The sequence below is a fragment of the Asterias amurensis genome, chromosome 6 (assembly GCF_032118995.1).
Source record: "Asterias amurensis chromosome 6, ASM3211899v1".
Lineage (NCBI taxonomy): Eukaryota > Metazoa > Echinodermata > Asteroidea > Forcipulatida > Asteriidae > Asterias > Asterias amurensis.
Window position 1 is genome coordinate 12,742,244 of NC_092653.1, and position 27,435 is coordinate 12,769,678.

At 39.5% G+C, this 27,435-nt stretch overlaps 1 protein-coding gene across 1 annotated transcript in view; it reads right to left on the reverse strand.

Annotated features, from left to right (window-relative positions):
- Positions 1-102: 102 nt before the first annotated feature.
- The window catches only part of LOC139938001 (uncharacterized), a 59,372-nt gene continuing 32,039 nt past the window's right edge, over positions 103-27,435 (reverse strand). Inside the window, exons 2-8 of the mRNA XM_071933334.1 lie at positions 12,902-13,066; positions 7,687-7,784; positions 5,816-5,868; positions 5,047-5,338; positions 4,406-4,476; positions 4,102-4,189; positions 103-3,621 (exon numbers count right to left, since the gene is read on the reverse strand). Coding sequence (XP_071789435.1) covers positions 3,305-3,621; positions 4,102-4,189; positions 4,406-4,476; positions 5,047-5,338; positions 5,816-5,868; positions 7,687-7,784; positions 12,902-13,066 — 1,084 coding nt within the window. The 3' untranslated portion in view covers positions 103-3,304. The remainder of the gene's footprint in view (positions 3,622-4,101; positions 4,190-4,405; positions 4,477-5,046; positions 5,339-5,815; positions 5,869-7,686; positions 7,785-12,901; positions 13,067-27,435) is intronic.

The window sequence follows — 27,435 nt, forward strand, 5'->3', positions numbered from 1 at the left end:
CATTATTGTTTTATTTGGTATAAGTGTAATTGTGTAAACCAATCTAAATTTATACTATCATTAGTACTCAATTTAGACGTACCCCCCCCCCCCCCCAAAAAAAAAAAAAAAAAAAAACGTCCAGATGATAGCCCATTTTTATCAGAGACCAGAGGAAAACGCTTTCAGATATGCAGATCGTCCTTATAAAGGCACTGGCCACCTTTGGTCAGCTTCTCACTTGGTGTTTCCCAACAAACGCATACAATGACAAACCTGTGAAAATTTGGGCTCAATTGGTCATCAAAGTTCCAAGAAAATAATGGAAGAAAAAAATCCAAGTTGCAGAGGTTTGTGTGCTTTCAGATGCATAATAAAAGGCTTCAGGCCTGATGAAGCCTTTTAAAGTTTGAGTGAGAATCTACCTCTTTCTTAAAAACTACGTTACTTCAGAGGGAGCCAGTTCCCAAAATGTTTTATACTATCAACAGCTCTCAAAAAGTAAGTTTTTATGCCAACAATTAATTTGAGTAATTAACTATAGCGTCCAATGCCTTTAAATATCGACTGCATTCATTGTTTTATTTGTCTCTTATGACGGAAAGAGATCGAGCAAAATGCTAGAAATATGTTTGTTAAGAAGAATTAAAGAACAAAACTGCAGCATGTACTTTTGCAAAGAATATTAAATTCAGTCCCGAAATATTACAAGAAAAGTACAAGAAAAATATATTTACATAATATAGGCCTAAAAATAACGAGTAAGTAAAAAGATGTAAAAAATAAAAATAAAATAGTAATAATAAATAACAACAAGTGAAACAACAAAAGATCCATACATACAGAGTACGACAGTGACAATTAACATGTTATTAAATGAATTAGAAATTAACTTTAAAATGCTGGAGACAGAGGGGGTTAACAGAAGATGGAAGATATACCCTGCAGTGGATGGATGGATGACTTTGGTACCAGCCTAGAGAAAGTCCTTTTCTATGGTATGTACAACGTATAAGGTACAACTAGGAACAATGCATGTGGATGGATGATGATTTTTGGTACCAGCCTAGAGCCAAGTCCTTCCTATGGAACAAGGTACAAAGGTACTAGTAGGTGCCATACAGTGAGTAGATGATGACTTTGGTACCAGCCTAGACGTACAAGGTGGGCCTACACGGTACAAGGTACAAGGTACAGGTTACAAGGACGCGTAGGTACCCTGCAGTATGGGTGATGCCTTTGGTTCCAGCCCAGAGAAAGTCCTTGCTGTGGAACGACGTACAAGGTACAAGTAGGTACCATGCAGTGGATGGATGATGACTTCGGTACCAGCCTAGATAAAGTCCTTGATAAGGTACAAGGTTCAAGTATAGGTACCCTGCAGTTGATTGACGATGACTTTGGTACCAGCCTAGATAATGTCCTTGCTAAGGTACAAGTTACAGGTACAAGTAGGTACCATGCAGTGGATGGATGATGACTTTGGTACCAGCCTAGACAAAGTCCTTGCTAAGGTACAAGGTTCAAGTATAGGTACCCTGCAGTTGATTGACGATGACTTTGGTACCAGCCTAGATAATGTCCTTGCTAAGGTACAAGTTACATGGTACAAGTAGGTACCATGCAGTGGATGGATGATGACTTTGGTACCAGCCTAGATACATTCATTGCAGTGGAAGCCTACAAGGTACAAGGTAGATTCAAGAAGCTTTACGTCAGAAAAGCAAATCCTGATATCCATTTGATTTATTTTTATCATTCAAGCCTGAACTCCTTTAAAAAAAAATTATAATCCACGTTGCTCAAACTTTTCCCAAAAAGAATGACGTCACCCGGAATGTATTTACATTATACCTTTACATTCTCATGCTATAAATAGTCAAACCAGTAATGGACAGCAAATTTCTTTGGAGTGAAGAAACAAATAAATATTTCTATAAAAGACTTGGGAACAGGGGAAAGCATAGTAACACCAAATAACTGTTTTGCTTGAGGCAAGTATTGTGTTAAACAGCATACCATAATGAAGCATTTGGTTTTAAACACTATAGAAAAAGAACTTTACCATTTAAAGGCAGCGGACACTATTGGTAATTGTCAGAGACTAGCCTTCACAGTTGGTGTATCTCAACAAATGCATAAAATAACAAACCTGTGAAAATTTGAGCTCAATCGGTCATCGAACTTGCGAGATAATAATGAAAGAAAAAAAAACACCCTTGTCACACGAAGTTGTGTGCGTTTAGATGGTTGATTTCGAGACCTCAAGTTCTAAATCTGAGGTCTCAAAATCAAATTCGTGGAAAATTACTTCTTTCTCGAAAACTATATGGCACTTCAGAGGGAGCCGTTTCTCACAATGTTTGATACCATCAACCTCTCCCCATTACTCGTCACCAAGAAAGGTTTTACGCTAATAATTATTTTGAGTAATTACCATAGTGTCCACTGCCTTTAACTGTCAAAAGTCTTAAAGAGCAGAATTAGAGTTAGTATTAAGTTTTAGCATACATTGAAGAACATTCCAAACTTGAGTTTATTTATCGTCTTGTTCCTTGATGGCACAGCAAATAATTGTCATTTAATTTATTTGGTCAAACCCTTCAACCATAAAAGATACCAGACTGTAATGAGAGAAAAAGTGATGTGCGTTTTTCATACAAAAATTGACGGCTGTTTCTTGTGAGGTAGTTATAGCCAAATGATTAACGATGTTTAGTTTTAATCAAACTTCTGAAATTTTTCCTTCAATTTCTTTATTCCTAAAGTTGGTTGAAAATCCAGGCATTCTTAAAAGCAAAAGAAAAGTTTTGTTTTTATATAAATAAAATATTTTGCATAATACTGCTTTAATTTAAGTCAAAAACAACGCCTGTGATTTATTTTGTTTTCACCAACTAACCAGAAAGAAATCCTTTTGGTATCTATACTTCTATAACTTTAGATTTCTACTTGAATAGTTTATTTACTATCCATCCATAAAGTATTTTAATTATGGTGCAAGAAATATGTTTGCCATTGCATTGGTCGCTTCAAAGAAATAAAACATGCAATGTAATACTGAATAATAGTAGTCCAGCTATAACTTCAAAGAATGGCAGAATATCTTCTTTCATGGCAAACATATCTGATTGTCTTAAACTCTATCTTGAGACAAAGTTTTAGGCTTGAACTTTATAAAATGATATCAACCAGACACGATCTATTTGTGATTCTCTTATTGTTCAATTCAATCATTCTGCAAATTCATGTCTGCAGCATTCACAATAATAGTACACAGTAGTAAGCTGGATTGTTTATTGTCTTTTTCCCCTAGTTTTTTTTTTCATGGGACATTTGGTGGGTTTTCCTCGCCGGTCCTTATTACACTCTCCTTTTCCTGAGAGAGGGCAAGAACATCTGAGGCGTGTATACTCATGCCCTCATCCAATCCGGAAAATATACTCAAATCCTGTTGATCGCCGTTCCCTGATGCGGAATCCGGCTCGACTGTTCCTCCTATTTGAGAGGGAAGAATGAGGATGCCTGGTTTGTCGACTTGAGGGATTGCGGTGGGTGAGTTTGGGACCTCCAAGAAGCCATCTGTACTGGGGTTGATTGGGAAGAGAGGGTTGATGGAAGCCTCGTTGTTTGGGATTCCTCCTGGTAGGTGGAGAGACGATAACATTGGAATTAACTGAAGTTTATTCCCATCAAATGGTTATTGCTGAAGTCTTATCACACAATTTCTTTCCATAAAGTTAAAACAAATAAGATCTACATCTTATAGTCTTTTTGCCCAAGTCTGATACCATGCAGAAACGACACTTTAAACATTCAGAGAATTTTACACGAGACAAAATAATATGTCACAAAATTCAAGTAATACCTCATAAGTCTGCTGTCACCTAGCGTTTCGAAGTCTCTTATTACATTTATAATTTTTGCAAGTTAACAACTTTGGCTGCGTATAGCAGCTCAAAACCAAGATGGCGTCAGTCAGGAACTATCTACATGCACACAATTGCCTGAACCCTAATTTTGTTTCTGCAGACCCACTTCCACTTGAAATCCTCACCCCGTTGATAATGATTTCCCAGCTTCTTGCGGGGGGGGGGGGGGGAATGGAGGCTCATATCTCACCTTTCTGTATGATAATGATGTGTTCTAAGATGGAGACTCTGTCCCTTAGATGAGCGATCTCCAATAAAAGAGCTTCAAGCTCAACAGCCTGGAGAAAGAAATGACAACACCATGAGGAAATGCAAATACAGTACAATACAATGTAAGGTTTGTTTAAAAAAATAATTCTGTAAGAGGGTTGACCCCCCCCCCCAACATGAATAATATCTCAACCTCTTTCTAGCATGAATGGTTTTAATCCTTGATGGTTTATAACCATAATAGTTCCTCGCACAGTAATTTGTCCTCAATGTATTATACTTACCGATACATTAAGACCATGCGCATTTCCGTTGGATCCCATTGGTCCTGGTGGTCCCGGCGAACCTGGTATGCCTAATTAGAAAATGGAGAAACTTTTAATTAGTTAATTCGTGTATTTGTCTTAATTAGTTAATTCGTGTATTTGTCTTAATTAGAGACAATATAAAACACTTGCAAAATGAACAATGTTAGAAAATCTCATTCAAATTTTGTGACCTTTTGCGGTTCAGTGAACAGTTGAGATATTGGAATTAAATGTATAGACCATGCTAATTGTTTTGTGTTAAAAACAGTGGCCTCGTTCATTCCATAGCATTTAAGTCGGGCAAGATACTACACCAGTCATAGTGACTGTACAGTTTGTGCCATAATTCACACACAAATTCAAGACTCTAACAAATAACAGCTGAATGACTTCGCGTGCCGTTTTATTCATATCTACCAAGTTGATAAAATCAGACAGTGCAATTGCCATAAAATATTAAATTTATGTTTTCTTATGAGCTGATTTGAAATTGTGTCTGCAGAAAGTCCACCAGGCTTTTGTGGATCTTTTGTAAAAAGATGTTCACAGCTTACATGCTGAGTCAAATCTAATACATAACAGCTGACGTTCCGTCTATTTCGGTTCCCATTCTTTACCTGGTGCAGCCGGACCAGGAGGTCCCGCGGGTCCCATGGGTCCACGAGGACCAACATCCCCCGTCCGTCCATCAGCCCCTCGTGCCCCATCCTGACCGGGTAGACCGCTCGGTCCCATGGGTCCAGGCAGCCCAGGATGACCCACCAGACCTCTGGCTCCAGTAGGTCCACGGGGTCCGGCAGGGCCTGCTGGACCGGTCACTGTGTGGACCGAGGGGATTCCGGGCTGGGGTGCACTGGCCGGAATGTGATTCACAACGGAGTCCATCTGTGGTGAATATGAGCCTGATATCTAGGGGCAAAGACAACCAATACATTTAAGACATAGTAATATTATGAACAAACCCCAAAAGACAGATTATAGAGTTTTACTTTGAAAAGTTGAAACTCAATATCAAAACTACACAACACCGTACAAACATTTATCAGATTTTGTTTATCAAAGTAAAGAGGTTTAAACTCAAAAAATTGATTTTTGACATAAAAACATAATTGGTTTCCTTTTTTATATTTTATTTTACCAAAGGTTTATTATTTTCATAAAGAACAGGTATTTATGAGTGCTCGATGAAACACGGTTATTTGAGTGAGGGAAATTTTGTTTGATAATGATTGTGTAACACTGGATATTGACCACTTTGCAATTTAAGACAGTGACAGAGAGCAAATGTAAAGAGTTTATATTATCCAAAAATGAAAAACAAATCAACCAATCAAGTGAACAAACAAGACGTGACTAAACAAAAAAAAACCATTAAAAATTACTCACCAAAAGGTCCACTTTATGCCGTAGATCTTCTATTTGGGAACAATTGAAGCACACTGTGAGAGGGTTTTTTGAAAATGGTTTAGGGGTTAAAAGGAGAAAAGAGAAGAATTAATTAGGAACATGACAGGAAGATAACCCGAAAAGCAAGAGCAGCAGCAAAAATTAATGCCAGAAAAGTTTGACTTCCGTTATCACTATTTTGAGAAAGAGCGAAACATTTGAGTTTGGTCATTGTACATGTGCTTGTTGTTTGTACCTTGGTAGAATAATTGAAATATCTACGCTTAATAAATTTTTGTTAATAACCTTATTTAAAGTTACAGGGAAGTTATACAGAATTAGTTTTTGAAAGCAAAACAGTTGCTGGTAGTGTAAGCACTTTATGTAACCCACCATAATATACATGAAGACGTTTGAGATCGAACGGCCATCGGGGTCACAAAAAAATAGTGAAAAACCCACCGATTACACATTTTGTTTTGCATGCCACCGATTAAAACAATAAAATGAATAAAACGCCCAGAGTTTTATTTATTTCCCATCAAATGACATTTCAGACAGAAATATTTCAAGGGATGTCCTATATCATTACACCATGTTAACAGTTGTATGTAAATCTGTGATCCAAGACCAGTTCTTTTCTTACAAAAAAATCTGCAATATTCCTTTGAGACAAGAATGTGCAAGCTATTCAATTAATCCACACAAAAAGATCCGAGGTTGAATGCTCTGGAATGTCAACAGCCATTCCAATGAATCTGAATACATAATTAGGCTATTGTGCGAGCCCGTCTGTGATTGGTCAAAAGTGCGTCAACAGGTGCAAACAAACACGATAACAACGCATGATAAAAGGTGCACATAATAATTATAGTGTGTAGTGAATAGCGACAATGTGTGCAGTTGTATAGTAATAGTAGTCCATGTACTGAAAACACATCACGCCATTTTGTTTTGCTGGAATAATGTTCAAGGGTCTTCAACTATGATGGAATAATATAGCAGCATATCTGCGTATGAAGTCACCGTTTACTCGAGAACATTGCATGTGTAACTGTTAGAGGTCACCAATTCTTTCAGCTCGTCAAGGAATGCGAACTGAAGCTTCAAAACATGGTGTTTGATAATACAATTTGTGCTTTTTACTCTGTGGAAATACTTGTCATGTTTGTGGCAACGACGTGTAAAGGCAGGGAAGTCAAGTGCCGATGTTAAAAGAAAAGCAGCGAAGTGGTGAGTGCATTGTTAAGTTATTTCAAATGAATTGCCATGGGTTTGTACAACAACGAAAATAAAGGTACTATTACCACATTAGTTTCAGAACACTGTTGCAGTGTATTGTACCAAATTGCATAAAATAGGCCAGGAAAAAGGTGTATTAAATCTGAAAGCATTATCGCGAATGGAAAAAGAGTGATGAGAAATTGTTGTTACACACTCATGAAATTACAATTGTGACAGTGTTGGGTTTATTTTCGAGAACTACAGCTTACTCACTGTTTGATAGAAACTACATGTGGGTGAAGTCTGTTTATTGTAGAATATTGGTACATTCACAACTGGTGGTTTTTCGTTTGTAGAAAAGAAAAATGTAAAAATCAGAACGGCATGGAACTGTAGTGTAAAATTTTAGGGTGGCCACAACGTGGTGCAAATTTGGTTTATTCTAAGGGAGCACGCTAAATCAAATTAAAAACGGTTGTTATGCAATTTACTTTCTAAAAAAAAACAAAAAAAAAAAACATTGTTGTCTGCGTGTAATTTAAATGAAAACATTGAAATTTAGGGGATATTAAAAAAAAACATTGAAATGATCACATTAAAGCTTAAAAACAGTTAAATAATAGTCTGGTAAATCGGCAAGCCCTTACCTCTATCGCAGTTGGGTCCGTTGAATCCTGGACAACACCTTCGTTCAGTTGTTTCCACGGTACGAATTCCAATGTAATAGCGAGGTCGAAACATTATCCTAAAAAAAAAAACATTCAAATAATTTATCATAATTAGGCCTCTAAATTGGCAAGCATTTTCGAAAAACAACAACCGCCTTTATTTCACCGCTGATATTACACATTTTGTCTCCGTGCACGCCATGACTGTGCCACACTCCAATACACTCAGCACCGAATGTAAGCAAAACATCCAATCGTGTGAAACAGGTGTTCTGACATAATTCAACATTTTTAAACAATTAATTTGTAATTTATAAAATTAAATATCTCCCAAACATGGGCGACTCCCATGATTGATTGCTTTAATTGTTTCCAAACAAAATCAACACTATTTGTTTGAATAGTTGTGTGACATTGTTACAAACTGTGGCCTGTGGCCATTTGTTGTTGTTTTGCATTTTGGCTATCCATATTTTTCCAATCTCTTGGGCTGTGAATGTCATGACAATGGTGTTTATATTGACTCCCAACATGGCGAGAGAAATAATTATTGTGATAATGTCAGGTGAATTTGGTCAGTATTTTTATTCGAACACGTTTACTATCGGTAAATCAAAATAGCGCCCTCTATCGCACAAAAAAACCATATCGATCTCACCGCCCGCCCACCCGAGCTTTTTATACGTAATTTTGCAATATTATGCCAAAAATCATGCCGTTGTTGCAGCCAGCGTCTATAAGGTCGCTTATTAATTAGGACAGGGTCATACTACAGTGCACAATTTCAAAAGTAGCTATGAACAACACAATAATTACGCTTAGCACAATAGCAAACGAAACTATTTATACATGAACAATTTTATCCTGCTCGTTTTTGCTCAACAGTGAAATGTTAAGCAATGTCTAAAGCAGCTCTATGAAACTGACCACTTATTCAATTGTTTGTGCTCGAAGTGGCTCTTGGTATACCCATGTCATTGTGTTTTCGTTGTGTGCTTATCATAATGTCATGAATTGTCAAGATGACTTTGTGTGGAAACTTCTGTGCAAAAGAGATGAGAGATTTTAAATTTGCGTCTGGGAAAAAGTGTGTTTCTTGATGTACTTCTTGGGGAACTTATTGCGGAAACCCTCTGCCCATGAGGTCTGCTTCTACCTCCATGGCGCCATCATATAGGGCATGGTCACTGATGTATTCTGCTATGCCTTGCAAACGTGACTTAGTAAAGAAATCACTTGGCAGTGCTATTTCATTGTTTGTTGTCCTGTCATAAGAGCCAGCTGTAAATGGAGACCAGAGAGATAGCCATCCAGCCAGCTTGGTTATCTCAAAGTCTCGCGACTGGAGAGAGACTACATTTTGACGTCTCAATCAACAGACTGCGGAAGTCTTATTTACATTATAGAGAACTTGTGAATTGTCACCTCGTTGACTTTTGTTTATCGTGGCACGTTTCCAGATTCTTGTCAATTTTTTATTTTCCCCGAGTGTCAGTCTTGTTAAAAAAGGACCAAGAGGAAGGTGACGACAAAGCTCTCAGCCTTAAACAACCCTGTCAGTTTTAAAATATTTTTTGGTGGACTGCATGCACCCCTCTTGGTTTCGTTGTAGGCAAAGTGCCTTACCTGTTAATATTTATTAACCCTTTCAACTCGGCGTGGGAACAATTTCCTTCACCGCGGGAGAAAAACAAATAGTCAAAATTAGATAACGAATTTAGAATCGAACGTGTATACAATACAGGTGAACCAAACTGACCCTAACAATTATCAGGGTGTGATGTTAATTTATGTTATAACTCAGTTTGACCACCTCCATGGTTTGACCAATTAACTGCGTCTGCTGCCCCTCCCCCTTCTCAAACCATGGAGGAAGCTCATAATATGTTTTGTCGGAGCCTCGCCTGTGGCATTTTCTGTGTATCTTTATAAGAAACACGATTGTCGTGGCCAAGTGGTTTAGAGCACCGGACTTGAATTGTTGTGTTGTATGTGTATGGGTTCAATTCTCAAACCAAGTCAACTTCGACCTTGAGAAAGAGACTACATGGTCACAATTTATTTGTCCTTCGGATGGTACCTAAAGCTGTAGGTTATGTGTAGGTTATGTGTAGTACGTAAAAAAAATCCAGTACACTTATCGAATCAGAAAAGGGGGCTTTCCCCGTTGTTCTGGAATGGGTGGCTGAGGTCGTGCCGATCACCCTGTAAACTCTTACAAGTTGTGAATAATAGGGTCTCCCAATTCAAACTATACATGTGACTATGGCTTTGGCTAGATTTCCGCGTTAATATGCGTTGATGTAATAGGACGTCCTTGGCAACACCCTTAGGAACAGCCGTAGCCGTAGCTGTAGATGCCAACGGATACGGCCATATCGTACTTACCTATTGCAAAAAGAAGAAGAAAAAAAATAACGAGCGAACTGAGACACTTGTTTGGTGCCAATTACAGCTGATAATGCACTGTATAGGAACTACACAAAAAATTATCTGTCTGCAATCCACTTTAAGATGTTAAAACATCAGCACGACTTTTTAGTGTTATCGAATCACGGTTTCGTCCGTCAATCACTAACCCACACAGTTGGATGTGACATCCCTTGATAAAAGGAAATAACTGCTATGTGAAATGTCACTCGAATAATTTTCCCTTAACATCTTTACATTCCTGTAAGACCATAGAGAAGGCTGAAACCAACGGGGGACATAATGGCATCACTGTTTGAATAGGAATTACTCTTTCACGGCGATAGACTTTGAATGTGATGGATACCATCCCAAATAATTGTCAATCGCTCTAAGGGTCTTCAAGGAGTCTTCATTTCCAAAGGAATGGGAGTATACAATAAGTACAATTTGTCCCAATCACAACTATTTTCCAACAAAATTAACTCAAACCCCTCGCAACTCATGAAAGGAAGATACTGTTAAAAAACATTCGTGTTTAAACATAATATCAAAATACCACTTCCAGGTGACTTTAAGCGGAAAAAAGAAAATCAGCCTTTTGCAGACGTCATCACTCAATTTTCTTTGCAATAAAGCGATTCTTGTAGTACAACAAGTGTCAGCATTATAAATAATTTGTGTCGTGGTTCAAATACAAAAAGTAGCTCCGAACCCATTCTGTGTGAAATTAAATTCAACGTCCTTCAAACTTGCAAGGAAGTCAAAGTGTAACGACCGGACATTTTTATCAAAAGGAGTTGTATTATCTATCGGCCTTGCTTATAGTGAGATCAAACTACTTATTGTGACATAAATTATAACAAAGAAAACGTTGACCTTTAGTTGTATTGTGCTGTCGAAGAAATCACAGGTGCTCCATAAAACACATTCGCAAGATATTTTATTGGCTTCTATTTTCGAAGTGACAACTTAAAGGGTTTTGATACCTTTTGTATATCAAGTTTTTGGCCATAACACGTGGTTAAAGACGTATGCAACATGTAGAAGTTTCAGCTGCATTACTTGTCAATTTTTTTAAGAAACAAAATGACAACCACAGAGCAATGTTTTCAGGAGTAAACATGCTAAAAAACGGCTGTCTCACTGAGACGACAATTACTTTTGTGAAATTGTTTCACTCATTTCTCAAAAACTACAGCACCTCAGCAAGAAATATTTTTAATGGAAGCTTTATGCCATCGTTATCTTTAAACCGTGTTAAAGTTATATGTAAATCTGTGGACGTTTGTGTTTTGTGCCCTACAAAAAGTACCAAAACTTTTGAATTTAGAGAATAATCAACACAATCATACATCAAGCATCCAGGGAACGTCAAAGAACTGACGAGAACCCACTGACCAGGGCCCAATTTCATAGAGCTGCTTAAGAAAAAATATTTGCTTAAGAAGAAATATCCTTGCTTAGTAAAATCAGAGTACCGGCCAAGACTCAACTCAATTGTTACGCTTAGTAAACAACAGCTAAATACCAGTCAAAAGCAATGTATATGGCATGAAATGTTGGCCAGTAACATGTGTAAAATAAGCAAGCTATTTTCGTGCTTAAGCAAATTTGTTGCTTAAGCAGCTCTATGAAATTGGCCCCATTTAACAGGGTAATTTATTTGGGAGATTACCATCTGTGGCTCGCCTCATTTTGCACAATGAAATTGTTGACTGTCTCAAACAAAATCTGCAACGGCAAGTTTTTATAAAAACTAGAAAGTGTTCATCTGCTTAACAGATCAATCATTGGAACTGACCCTTTTAGCAACACTTCATATGATTGGGTCAAGAATAGTATCGTCTGCCAAGACCCTCCTCGTGATTGGTTGAGAGGCAACAAAATGAACTCAAATTGACCTATTTCAGTTGTGGAATGGTAAAACAATTTGGATAAATCAACGAGGCAGTAAGAAGATTAAACAACCCATAATTTAACGGAAAATTTATGTCCTATTGTGTTATAGCGTTATGTTTGCAGAGTGACGGAATTCATTTGGCAGGCCTGATGCTTCACGGAGGCAACGAGGGCGATTGCCTCCATGCCCTTTGGTCGTTGCCTTGGTGCCCCTTAAACTCCAGTAGAAATTTACAATTTCCTCATAAAGGGCTTAACCATGGAGGTGATACCTTAGTGCCTCGCCCTTTCAACTACGAAGCATGATGTACAGGCCTGCCCCCGATTTCACGAAACTTTACGCAACTGCGTAAGTCCACTTGCGCAAAGTTTATGACGCAACCTACGCCATAAACGTTGCGCAAGTGGACTTACGCAGTTGCGTAAAGTTTCGTGAAATCGGCTGCTGGTTTGGTACCACACCGTTGCCCGCAGTTTGAATTATTGTTTGGGGGTATGGCTACAACATGATTTTGGAGGGGTAATGAGATCGGGAGATGGCGATACAGCGGTATGATTATATTATAATTTATATAACCTAATCCACAAACCGAAGCTTGATTTTTTTTTCTAGCTCTGATTTATTTAACTTTGAAACGGGAAAGGTAAATTTCAATCATTTATTGCATGAAATTTCGAGCTAGATTTTTCATCATACTTATTTTCATTACTTTTATTAAAACTTTATATGTCACTCAACACACAAGCATTCACTTCTGTGTAATCCTGCTTTGCCGTGTCCTGGCATTTTAATATTATTTCATCAACGTTAAAACAACACGAAACACTACAAGAAGAACGAACAGATGAACTGTTCAGTGTTCTGAAGGTCGTCTTAACTCACCTATAAGTAGACTTGTCACAGTCTTTTCTTCCAAATGACCCGTAGAGTGTTCGCAGTTGGTAGTTACACCAGTTAGGCGTTGTGCGCTGTACGTACATCTCGGTTCCATTACGAATGTTACAAGTCACCTGTCTTGTTGCGATGAAGTCACACCAATTGCTCCTCCTGTGGGCAAAAGGGGGAAACACATTAATTAAATGATGACGAATTAATGTTCCATCCCATGTACAGGTTGATCCTTTTATCCCTTTAACTCAGTTTGATCGACAACGAAACAGAAACGGGAGATTTCCATAATTTATTGTGTGAAATCAGAGTTAAACTTTTCAGCACATTTTTGTACCAATCAAATATACCTGTGAAACTATTATTGCATCACACCCGGTGCTCTAACTTTTTCAGTACCATTTCACAATATTTCTAAAAGATGTGAACAATTCAGCCCAAACACCATTCAGGTGACGCTTGGTAGACCTTAATATGTCACAATTTCAAAGTGGTTTCTATTTATTTTAGTTGAATTTTAAATTATTGTTGTGTTGCAACCAAGGAATTAACAACAGTTAATGTACCCAGGAAACCAAAAGGCGTAAAGACAATACCTGTGGCACAGAAAGTTCAGTTTATTTTTTCGAGAAAAAAAGGCAACAAAATTAATGTATTCCCTTTCGGCGCTCATAATCATGACCTTTACATGTAACCTTGTATCAAATCAGTAACAAGCAGTGCAGTTTGAGACAATGTATAGGGACCTAAAACCAAAGCCACGTGCGAGGTTTCGTCGGAAGGGGATTCGAACCGGGATCCACAGACGTCGAGGTGAACGAACCCCAAAGCAATATAGCCAACACGATCTCTATTGGATACCAACCAATGCTGTATCATGACTTTAATGTCTTGTGGTTTGGATTAAGTTCAAGGACAAGGAAGCTCAGGATGAGGAGAGACGAGCATCATCCTCTCAGGAATCTCTCTCTCTCTCTCTCGTCTTATTAGTCCCGTATGTATTCATGAATTGCTAAAATACACTGCCCTTGAAAAACATGTTTTCTTCCGTGCTGTCTATCTCACATTTCAAAAATTTCGTTATTTTTTCCTTATCAATTTAGTATGTTGCAATATTACTACTTATATGTTAAACTGTTCGCACCTCATTTAACTGGCTGAACATTGACATCATTGTGACAAGGTGTGCTGCAATAGGATACTTCTAACTTTTCCTAGTTCCAAGAATAACACGTGACCTTCACTGCATTAACTACCTTATCAACACAAGAGGGCGTTGTATATTGACGTATCGTAAAGTTGTGAGGGGGGCTGCAGCCAATGCTCTTTAAGTGTGTGCACATACAACTAAATACTGACCGAATCAATGTGCCATATCTTTGGAGGCCCTAAAAATGAATGTTAAGTGTAAATCACAGATTTTTGGGTTGATAAACCTATAATATAAGGACTTTATATTAGTGTGCATATTGTAGGTCCTATGTGGTCACACTGACTGCGTCAACGTTGGGTAATGTTTTATTAGGGTAGGCTATACTTTAGGCGCCCTGATAATCATTGATCATCGTTATTGTTCTGCACATTTTTGTTGTTTTATTGGAAAAGCTCTAAAACGCCGGGTCACAAAAGCTTTCGTCAAACCTGCCATTCATCTGTGTGCACGAATACTAAGCAAAGCACGAGCTCGTCTACTAAATGTATTTGATTATATTTAGTTTGTGGTTCGTTTGAGCTGTTTTAACAAGCAGTAACAACAAGGAATGTTCTATACTTTATTTGGGTCACCTTTCGGTAGTACCTCGACGCTCTGCTCTAACACAACGCATTAATCTACCCCATCGGAGGAAATCAGCTGTTCCCAGGCTTATCAATCATTCAATCGATGAGTTAGCCATGGTTCCTCCATGGTCTATGTCATGACAACTCAGGGTGGAGACCCTTAGAGATGGGGAAGGGGAAACTGCTCATACTTTGCATCTTACACTGCTACTTCCTTGGATACCGCACACAGTGTGCCTCAAGCTTAGTATATAGTTTAATTGAGTCAAGTTTAGCAGTGAACCTGTAAATGTCATGCAAGCATGTGGCAATCTGACACCGACTGGCAGATAGAGTGCACAGCATATCATGTGGGGATTAATTAACGTCCGTCACCTCTTCGTCTAAGCTTAAAAAATTTTAGCTTTTCGATCAAACGAAGACCTCGAAGCAGAATTCAAACATAAGACTTGCAACCAGAATCCCATATTTTTCTATCCCAAAACACATCCTTTCTTATGTAATCTTACAATAGACCGTAAGCAGATTTGTACGCGCGGCGCACAGGATTGGCCAATGAACAACCTCCTTTTGACCTCTAGGTGAGGGCGCCCTACTGAAATGACGTCATGTGCACAAGGTCTATGGTCAAATGATCTCCCACTAATCATGATTACATAAAACTTTTTTTCCAAACAGAAAATACATACAAATGAGAGTGCAACTCCATTATCTTATGGCAGCAGTCTTCAACAATCCCACCAGAAGTTAAGATTGTCTTCGTGTTCTGGGTCAGTACAAAAACAAAGTAACATCATCTATTGATTTGCGATGGGGAGTAGACTGACCCTACTAAAATATAATCTTATTATCGTCATGGCGTCTTGAAAAATACTTCACAGCTGATGAGTTCACTAACTTGTCAGTCACTCCCTATGCATTCTAAACGTAGCTCTAGAAGTGAAATCCTGGGTGGCTTTTCTTAATGTAAACATACATGTATATAAACGGCAGATTGCAAAGTCATGACCACATCACTTCATAGTCGTACCATTTAAAACTATAAGGGTGTACGAACGAAGTGAACCCACCGACCGGGAAATTGACAGGTTCTCCCCCGGGCTTTCAGCCTGTTGGCTCCCGGGCAGAGATCGCTCCGCTGATTGCACTCTGCGGAAATGAATGACTCTCGTTCATATCTGTATTAAAGGTGCGCTTTACAGCACAAATTGAAGCTGACCTTGAGTAGTGGCGCCTAAAATACTTCAGGTTCGGTTTTTCATGTCTTCCTGGTGGTACTGCTTTATTATATTTTGAAGATGGAGTTGTGAGTTTCTGTAAATCCATCTCGATTATTAACCCGTCTTAATGGGATCACATTCCGAAGGACACACATTTTATTGAAGGTTAATTGACAGACACAATATCTATAAATGTCATCTCGTGTCTGTCATCTTGACATTAAGGAGAATCATAAAAAGGTCTGAACGTGAGGTCAATGCAACTTTCCAGGTCTTTCTGGTTGGAATAAAATGGCCAGCGATATTGCCTAGAGTCTATTAAAGGGCTCCCTTCCTACTTTGAACTGAGTGTTGCTCCGAACTCTCTCCTATCAGTGACTGGCCAAGCGTGAGAAGATATAGCTTTTCGTTCACTGGTCCGTCAGCTTTTTCACTACTAATATTTGTTATAAGACCAGGCCAAAAAACGTGTAAACAGGGTGTTTTCTTTCTTTCACTGTTCGTTTGCAAGCTCAATGACCAATTGAGTCAAAATTTCCACTAAAAGTGCATGTTTTGGGATACACGAAGTGAGAATGGGTCCTTAACTATTACCAAAGGTGTCCAGTGCCTTTAAGCCGTATTATATATAGGTTCTGTTAACAATAACATAAGCTGATGAAGTAACTGTGTAAACCCCACATGCCATTTGACTCCCCTAGTTAGGATAACATCCTTGTTCTTGGTTGGGTGGATCCATGGTGATGTATATCAAGATACATTGAAATCAGGGGGTAAATGGAGGGGGGGGGGGGGGCGCTCAATTGGCCATCAAAGTTACAAGAGAATATAATGCAAGAAAAACACCCTTGTTGCACACAATTATTTTGAGTCATTACTAATAGTTCCTTAAATATTTTTCAATAAGTTAACTATTGAATTATGAGCGGGGTAATGCAGTGCCTTCTTGTGTTCAACGTGGATAAACCATCAACCTGGTTGAACTTGGCTATGGGGTGTGTATAACAATCGAACAAGTCAACGGCAAGATTTGAGAAATTGGGTTAGATGTCAGCTCGAGGTCAAGGTTAAGAACGCACGTGTCTTTGACTAGGATGGAAGCAGGGTACCTGTGTTGTTATCTTTTCACGTCCCTGGGGATTCGAGATAGTAGGTATACGTGGTATCATTAATATTTAAAAAGCCAAGTTGATCTTGTTTGCTCGATGGACCAAGATGGGTATCTGTTATCAAAGACAATAGTTTGTGAATGTCTTAACAATGAACTTCCTAAGCTCTTCAGTAATATTGGGTAGCCTATCTGTAAAACCTTGGGTATCTTTCTCAAGTATACCCCTAACTTCTTTCATCCAAGCTAATGGTACGAGTGCAGACCTTGTTGCCGTCTTTCACCACACGGTTTTCAATTCAGCTTGGAGAAATTATCTCGGTCATCATTTGCGTACCACCCCTTGATTCTTTGGGATATCCCAAGGTCATACAATAGTGCTACCCTGGACTCGGTCTTCCTGTCCCTCTTCATGGTTCAAGAATGTTTACCAAGCGCCTCGTACGGTCTAAATTTAAAGCTTCATCTGCGATAGATCCTCTGTGCGTGCTCTGTGTGAGTCACCATTGAGAGTGACCATCTTAATTCACTGTGATGCCCAGGGTACTTGAATTATTTTGACCATCAGGAGTCTTGAAGAGTTCACAAGGCCTCCTCTACACTGGGTCAAAAGAATCTTCAAAGTGCATATTCCTCTATGTGGATGTCTGATACTCCACGGAGGCAACTAACGTGACTGCCTCCATGCCCCCTTTTCATTGCATTTGGTACTCCAGTAGAAGTTCAAAATGTCTTAATAGGGTGCCCTCCGCTGAGGAGAAAATGCATTGATGCCCCCTCGCACAAGGCACACAGGCCTGCCAAGGGATTGGACCCCTTTGATTCGTACTTTGACTTAAGTAAACTTTTCAAAGTACATATGATTGACGACGACCATGAAAAATGGTTCTCTTTGACCGACAGAGGTCACCACCTCCCTTCGGTGTAATCTCCTTGCACCATTCAAGGAAATGAGCTCCTTGACCAGATTTGCTGTAGACAGATCACCCTTTTTGAGCTTCAGTATGATGGATCTATCCGCTTATAGCTCAATGGTTTTAATAACACCTGATCCCATTCACATCTGCATGATTCATTCATGGACGACAAAAATAAACCACCCTTCCACAGAATAACAGAAGTGTGGTCCTCAACTGACGAGGGTCACCCTATCACCCATCTCCAACCCTCCATATGCCCAATAATATTGTTTGACACCTTTTTGTGATATTTATGATCCTTGAGATAGCTTTTAGCTGTCCAGATTTCTTTAAATGGGTATTAACGACCTGGGGTGAGGTCACACTCCAAATAATGTCAAATACAGCTTTAGTCGGGTTGGTTAAACCCCTTGATCTCAAACCATAATTATGTGCTTTGCTCCCTCAAGTAATTCGCCACTTTCTTTTATATTAAGTTAGAGTAGTGTTGAATAATGTTTTGATCTACATTGTTTTACTTTTTTTTTTTTTTTTTTTTTTTAAATTAAGAGTTGGTAATTGACTACACTATTTGGTAGGATCAACTTCAGATTGGGCCTTGTCATAGAAGGCAACCTGTACTGACAACAAACTTGAAAGCAACCACCTGCAGTGCATGCTACATGGCCACTTGGTACTAAAGGGTAGCACATGAGTAATTTTTGAAACACTGACGACCCACAGGAAAATGATGTGGAAGTTGATAGTTCATGACTTTTTATCTCGGAGATTGCCTGGGGCTGGTTACCTGTAAAGTACCCCGTGTGACGTAACGAAGACCCTTTTAAACGGAACAAGTGACTTTTGATTACAATGTAGAGTGTACTGTTTTACAAGTATGTCTATCTATAGGTTAGCTCACAAGATTCACGTGTTCTAAATTTTGGTTGCGGACACTTTATAAAAAGGGTAGTCAGGAAGTTGTTTTCATTAACCGCCAAGTCTGCGGCTCGATATTAATGTCAACGTGATACGAAGTAACAACCACACCATTCAACCACATACAAAACTTAAAATAAAACAAGACACAGACATATAAACCCACGCAAAAACTTACATCAACACTTCAACAAATTAAACTTATTTGTAAGTTCTTGTTTATGACATCATATCAAGGCTAATGATAATTCACTAATGCCTTTGTAAGCCTAGTGATGAAGGGCCAACATTGGCTTTGTGTATCGACCATGACATGTCGCGGGCTCAGGGGGAACTTAATCTTGTCATCTAAACATAATTGTTGACAGATACATGCTGTTTCTTTCTTAGAACAAAGGGCAAGGACTGGTCATTGGTCGTTGCTCTATGCTTAGATCATGTGATGAATTGTCGGCAATGTCTACACATTTCCCTCAACCCAAAATGTTGCATTCACATACGGTTAGTCCAGTTTAACCAACCAAATCGACCGTTGGTACAATATGTATATGCATTGACGTCATCCAGCCGTCATCTTAGAGGGAAAACGGTGACGGAACATTCGAGACGCACAGATTTGTACGCGCGGCGCACAGTATTGACCAATGATCAACCTCCTTTTGACCCCTAGGTGAGGGCGCCCTACTGAAATGACGTCATGTGCATGAGGTCTATTTGATACACTTGTTTAAACTTGTGAATGACCTCTCATTGAAACCCTGACATAATATGTCTCTTTCAACATATCATTACTTTGCACACAGTGTTTCCGCATCTCTCCCAATCAGTTTGAATAAAATACAACCCAACCACATTCTGACGTGCACACCGACTACCGCGTATTGGTGAGGCATGACACGATGTCCGAAAACAAAATCACTAGAGTAGTGATGCTGGCCTCTGTCGAATTAAAACTTTTGGTCCGACCCTCGTCATCTGTTAACTGATGTGAAGATATTGACTTGATATAATGACAGGTTCCGCTTATAACAACCTCGTCCCTTCCCAATCCCAGCATCACAAAGTAAAACTTGGTCATACGTTTCGAGACCTTCATCCCCACACCCCACCACTGTCATGGTCACAAACCAAAAGCAAGCAAACGCCGGTGTCAGATACAATTGTGTCCGCCATGCAATGCTGTCCGTTCCGGACACTTTTGGATATGCAATCGTGTCCGAAGCTATGCGTATTGGTGTACATATGTATGTGCGTGCGTAAGCGAGCGTGCATGCACTGACCTTACGTAATACAGCATGAATATACACGTATTTTGTGATTGCGGCGAATACCAACGGCCGAACATTTCCCATTATCATTCATGACATGCACTTAGCTTGTAAACAAATGGCGAACGTGTTCCGTCGACCAAGGGCGTGTAATTTGCTGCAAGGACGGTTTTGCACGAGGGCGGACACAACTGCATGTGCAAATGTGTCCGGACGGTCACAATTGCATTATGCAGCAGCGTCCGGGCGGACACGATTGCATATGCAAAACCGTCCGGCGAACATTGTTGCATATGCAATACTGTCCTCCAGATAGTATTGCATAGAGGACGTTTTTGCATGCGACACCGGCAAACAAACCAGCCCCCGATTTCACGAAACTCATCGCAAGTTGCGACGCATCGTAGGGTTTGCGATGCTTCGCAGACCTATAAGACACTACTCGGCTGCGACGAGTTCGCAACTTACGACGTGTAACCGGTCGCAACTCCCCCTTGCGACGCGTCGCAGCGCTTCGTGAAATCGGGGGCAGATCATCTACAACTTTGTGCGGGTCCTGTCCCTGAAACTCTGAAACTGTCCCTGCAACCATCACACCCCTACACTCACAAGTGATTGCAACAAACTAATCTTCCTGCTGACCCCTCCCTACTAATTTACCAGCCACACCCTGCCCCTACCACGGGCAAACACCACCTACGTCATCCCATGGCAAGCCACTCATCCACCTCACCAACCCAAACACAAATATCAGGGGTCACTGTGAATTACGTTTCCGTGTCTGGAGGCCGCTGTCTGGACATCGTTGATGTGAACCCGCCTTACTGATTATCACCATGCTGCCTGCTGGCGGCAGCACTGTGCACATCACAAGCAAACAACCCTCGGTGATGACGTGGGGGGATTCGCTGGAGAATTCGGGTGAGGCTCGGGGATACCTTCGAGCCCAAGATCAGTGACCACATCAGAACTGATATAATTGTCCTCCGTCAATCCATGGAGGTGCTTTGTGGGCAGCGGGGTGCATGTTTTGGCTGCTGAACGACCAAAACACCACAGAGGTGCTGCCAAGTTCTTTGCTCTATGATTCATGCAACGAGTTATCAAAAACAATTCAAAAAGTTGCAAGGGTAATAAAACGAAGTCCGTTCACATGTTAGTTAATTTGAGACTTGCTGAGGAACACTGGCTTATGAAGTTTTATCAGATCCTTGCAGATTGATTATAATAATTTAAGTTCTCCGAGGCGGGCTCTTGCTATGGTGCTCCTTCTTGAAATATTGTTGATTCAATCTACAAGCCTTTCACACACTGGACCATTTCCCAAGGAAGATTCATGTGCTATTTGGGGGTTGTTTTCACACTTAAATTAGCAGCCCCAGCAAAATCCCGGGAAATAGCAATTTGAATTTATTGATAGGGTGTGGGGTTAGGCGAGAAAACCCATGGTTACCATCCCCCGAGTGTCCGTTCTTTCCCGCACAGGAAAGTGTGTGTTTTAAAGGAAAAAAAGTGTGAAATATATGGGGTTGTTTTTATTTTTATTGCTTTAGCATCCCCGTTTTTGTAGTGCAAGGTGGTCTTCACACTATTACATCCTCGACTTGAAAAGATATTACGAACAGAAGTATAGGCATGGAATTTACAACAAACGACCTTTCAAAAAATTATGTTTCTTTTCCTGTATACGGTACCACTGTTTTGACGTCTTGCTTTGTGTGGTCTCTGGAGCCCATGACCTGGAAAACCTCAAGGGTGTTACAATTATACAAGAGTCCTCTGGGTATAGTTGGATCCACGTGCATTGCATCTCTAAAATGTCCAGGGTCTTAGAACTTCAAGGTACATATATCAATCTCGATTATAGTAGATGTGTCTCAACGGAAGGGTAAAGTCAGGTCGATAGGGGGCTTAAAGGCAGTGGACACTATTGGTAATTGCTCAAAAAAATTATTAGCATAAAACCTTTCTTGGGGACGAGTAATGGGGAGAGGTTGATGGTATAAAACATGGTGAGAAACGGCTCCCTCTGAAGTGCCATAGTTTTCGAGAAAAATCAACCATCTAAATGTACACAACTTCGTGTGACAAGGGTGTTTTTTTCTTTCATTATTATCTCGCAAGTTCGATGACCGATTAAGCTCAAATCTTGTTATTTTATGCATATGTTGAGATACACCAACTGTGAAGGCTAGTCTGTGACAATAACCAATAGTGTCCACTGCCTTTAATGAGGGGTGCATACGTGTAAAGAGGTCAATGCCGTAGTTACTATAATGATACACAGTTATTTCTGTTTTATTAGCAAAATCAGTTTTAAGCCTTCGAGAAAGACTCTGCTAGGTCGAAACGTCAGCCCAATATTTGTTGTGGGATTGTGTAGGTCATTTTGGTTGGTAAGCAGTTTGAAAAAGCTAATGGGAGACTTTGGAACAATAGGTGGCAGCAGACTTTCCAGGTAAATTTCCATTGTTTACGTAGTTCTGATCCTACGCACATTACCGAGAACAATGGATTTTACCTGGTAAGTCTGCTGCCACCAAGCGTCCCAAAAGTCTCATATTCTATGTTATCAGTTTAAACTACATGTACGACTACAACTGCATTTGGAGCTGTTTAAGTATTATGAATTAGCAGAGCGAAGATGCTCTTGCTTTTATACCAGAAAGTTCCCATCAGTAAGTGTATAAACTACTGCTCCTATCACATAAGCATTTTTTTCTGCGTAAAGCAAAGTGAGTTGGCTCAACGTCAGGAAATTGCTCATGCACATAACGTTTTGATTGGCATAGAGTGTTTCTTAGAGGAATTGAACCCATGGTAAAAACTGGTTTGCTTCCTTAATGTTCTGAATCTCTTGAGAGGTCAAATAAATTGTGCCGAATTCTGAGCAAGGGAGAAGTACCCCGGCTGTGTGGATGAGTCGAGTCGAGGTTACCAGGGTCCTAATTGGTAGATAGTGGTACCCTCGGAAGAATTGCGGTGTTCTCAGCACATTATGACGAATAGTACCAGCTAAATAGAGTCACCCATACAAATCTGATGATGGTGAACATTTTGTGAAACTTTGCCCGAAGGCATAACGGATTTTGGATATGTTTACCAGACCTTCTTCGAAACAATTTTGTTGATGACAGTCTTGTGTTGAACAAAATTACTTTAAAAAGAATTACTCAGTTTACATACTTGAAAGTCAAAGGACTTGTTAGCTGCCATATAAAATGTAGTGGAATGCCAAACAGTGGGTATCGTGTTTGTAGGTAGTTGAAATGTAACTTCTCGTACGTATCATATTTCTATAAGATGTATTGAAACAGCAAAGCATTTATAAGGGAATAAAAGGGTAGCGACGAGTTCTTTACAACGACCGTTTAAAACAGGCAGGGTCGTTGCCGTGTAATAAAGGCCCGAGCCGAATGCACGTTTCCATTTTGTATACGCAAATAATTGGACCAGGACCACCTATACATAGCCCAAACCTTGATCTTTAACAAACTCCAAAATGTCATATTTGACTGGGGCTATTTTGATTCTTTACAGGGCGGGAAACGGAACCAATAGTAATGTCAAACGGACGTAATTCTGCAACTTAGTCTTGTAAGTGTTTCCGGATCTTCTCTATCAACCGTAAAGCAATTCGCTCCGTTGAGGTCAGAGACAAACTCGTTATAGGTCATTGGTGCAATCAGTGAGTTCACACTAATCGCAGAGTCGTGGTGAAGGATTACTGTTTTTGTTTGTTTACTGTATTATTACTGAATGTATCTTGGGCTGGCTGCTGTGTAACTGTTTTCACTTGACTCATGTTTTTGAAGGTCCTAGGAAACGTGTTTGTATTGCCATTCAGTAGGTTTATTGTGGTATGGTTCAACATTTAAAGTTAATTCGGCCCTTGTGGGTAGCCATGATTTTGGAAGAAAGTGGAAATGAGAATCGATATCATTATTTCAAAAGTATCTTGAAGAAATTTGCCCGAATTTAATAATATCACATCCTTTATAGCTATCGGGCAATATCGGTGGTCTAGTTGGTAGGATACCACCGAAACCCACCGAGTTTTTTAGTGGTCAAAGAACTCGGGAACGTACTGAGTAACACACACCGGTGTTAAAGACAGAGGACACTATTGGTAATTGTGAAAGACTAGCCTTCACAGTTGGTGTATTTCAACATATGCATAAAATAACTAACCTGTGAAAATTTGAGCTCAATCGGTCATCAAAGTTGCGAGATAATAATGAAAGAAAAAACACTCTTGTCACACGAAGTTGTGTGCGTTTAGATGATTGATTTCGAGACCTCAAGTTCTAAATCTGAGGTCTCGAAATCGAATTCATGGAAAATTACCTCATTCTCAAAAATTATGGCACTTCAGAGGGAGCCGTTTCTCACAATGTTTTAAACCATATCTCTCCCTATCACCAAGAAAGGTTTTATGCTAATAATTATTTTGAGTAACTACCAATAGTGTCCACTGCCCTTAAGGGTATAACTATACTTCTATTACACAATATCGGTTATTTTCGGATGAAAGAAAAACACAGCCAGCTATAATTCGATACAAGTATAACCTTTCAGGGAGAACTAAAACTGAACCATAACTTTAATAATCTTTAACGAAACCTTACCATCTAAGTTAATTCATTCCGCTTCCACGTTGCAACGGAATCAACCGAACGTGCTCAAATTAAGCATTATTGACTCACCATCTTGGGGGAGGGAGGGGGGGGGGGGGGGCTCTGTCCCCAAAATTCACCCACACATGTTTGTTTAAAATTCATTGTTTCATTTAAAAGTACTACTTTCTAATGACGAGAATTTAGTAAAAATTTTACAAACATTTCATTTATCGCCACGGATCACAGAGTTCTGAAATATCAGATCTATCTACCCTGAATAAAAAAAAACTCAGTTCTTTAAAAGTTATTGAAGATGAAATCCATAGCATTGCAGCTATGTATATTATAACAAATTGATGGTATTGGCTCAATTTCCTCCTGAATTCTACCCTGCGTATAGGTCTGACATAGAGAGAGGTAAGATATTGCTAAAATATAAGTTATATTTACAACAAAAGTAAATGCAAATGCCAGTAGTGCTCTTATTTTATTCTTACAATGAATGTCGGAAAGCATGTGCCCCCCTCCCTCCATGCGACGATGATGTGCCCTTTCAACTTTCACTGCGAACTTAACTTTCTGTGTTTCGCTATTGCTTGCATTTACCTCTTGCACAGGCGCGACGGCGGTTAAAAAAGGTCGGGTGTACCGTGCGTGACGTCATCTGTACCGTGTACGTAACAAACATGTGAACATGTCCGCTACTAGCCTGTATTACGCAGTCAGGCATCAGAGGCCTATATGTTTTGACCCGAATAGTTTAACAATAACATACGATATATATAGGACCCTGAATAAAAATTAGCACTATTACAGGAACACAAATTCAGATAATTTTCGTGTGCAGTCTTGACATTTTTATTGTGAGGGAAATTTACAGGGTGTGTCTCCCTCTTTCTTAAATTAAAACTGGAAATGAACTGTACTTGAAAGAAAAAAAGATAGAACTTTAACCTAATTACATCCTGGTTAGTTGATACTATCGCCACAGCTTAACGCATGAGTAGGGTCTAACACTTGACGTGATGAAGATGATCAGGCATACTGATAGAAACGTCGCCGAGTTGTTATAAACACTCCTCTTTGGTAGCCAACTCAACTCGTTCAAGAGGAAACCAGCTGATCAGCTTTTTAAAAACATGCCAGCCAAAAATAGAAGTGCCTTGCCGGCGCAATTGAAGAAGCTTTTATTGCATATGATCAGTTGGACTCAAACATTTAATAACCGATCTCATATGATGATAAAACCAATGCTGTGTGCAATCTCTCATACCCCATGAGCCACCTGTTGTCCTTACAATAATGGCCCCCAAGAGGCAGGATACTCCTCTTAAGTAGAACAAGTAAGATGTGAGAATTATCCTTGGATGCAGATGAAGATGTCAGGAAGATGTCTTCCTGAGCGAGACAACAACAGGTGGCACATGGAAACAGTTCCTTTAAAAACATTCACTTGTATAGTTTTGTTAAACTCTACTAATTTTTACACCGTGTATCTCAAGGCCGCTATGGCAGTAACAGCCACAAAATTACTACGAGCATAAATCTCTGACATGAACACAAATTAAACCAGCACAAGACCATATTGCGAGATATTGTTCGGTTTCATCAACTGTACATGTATTATACATGTGTTTTGTACGTTCAGGCAAATACAACGGAGCCCAAAATCTTAGAAAAAACGAGCAGCCACCATCAAAGCGTCTAGACTGGTATGTCTGAGGACTGAGAAGGGCCAGTCAGAGTTGTTGTGTGACATAGATGTCCTCTATCCATAACACAACCATAGTTTCAGTCAAATTTGGGAGCCCCCCCCCCCCTCTCTCGCTCGGTACCCCCCCCCCCCCATAAACATTTTTACAAATGAATGGATCGATACATTTAACAACACCCAATTTCTTTGCCTCAGCTTCCCAACGGCCATGTCTGGTTACATATTATAGCTGAATTGATCTGAAGATCTGAACCTGGAGTTCTGAAGACATTTTTGTCATGACAATAATTTTGCTTTAATCTTATCTTTAAAGGAACACGTTGCCTTGGATCGGTCGAGTTGGTCTTTGAAAAGCGTTTGTAACCGTTTGTTATAAAATGCATATGGGTATAAAGATGTTGTACAAATAAAATGCGATGATCCACACAAACATGCCTTAAAATTGCACGGTTTTCCTTTTACCTCGTCGACTAACACAGTCGGCCATTTATGGGAGTCAAATTTTGACTCCCATAAATGGCCGGCCGTGTTAGTTTGCACAGTAAAAGGAAAACCACGCAATTTCGAGGCGAATTTGTGTGGATCATTGTATTCTACTTTTAAAACATCTTTCCAACCATATGCATTTTATAAAAAACGGTTACAAACCCTTTTTATAGACCAACTCGTCCGATCCAAGGCAACGTGTTCCTTTAATCTTAATCTTTCCCATCACTGACGGTTCGAGGTAGAGGGTCACTATCATCGGATACCTCTCAGTCCTCAGTTCAAACACTGAGGTTAAAACGAACACCTTTGAGCTAATTTTACGGCGTGCTGCTCTGCCTTTGTTTTATCATTCACTTTTAAGTTGTTGGTTTTTTTTAAGCACGCGATAAGTCGCAAGAATTTTCATGTCGTGACACTGTCAAAGACAGTCTTACATGTACACTGTACATGGTGCAACTATCTTAACAGTCAAATGAACATCTGCATCGTTCCA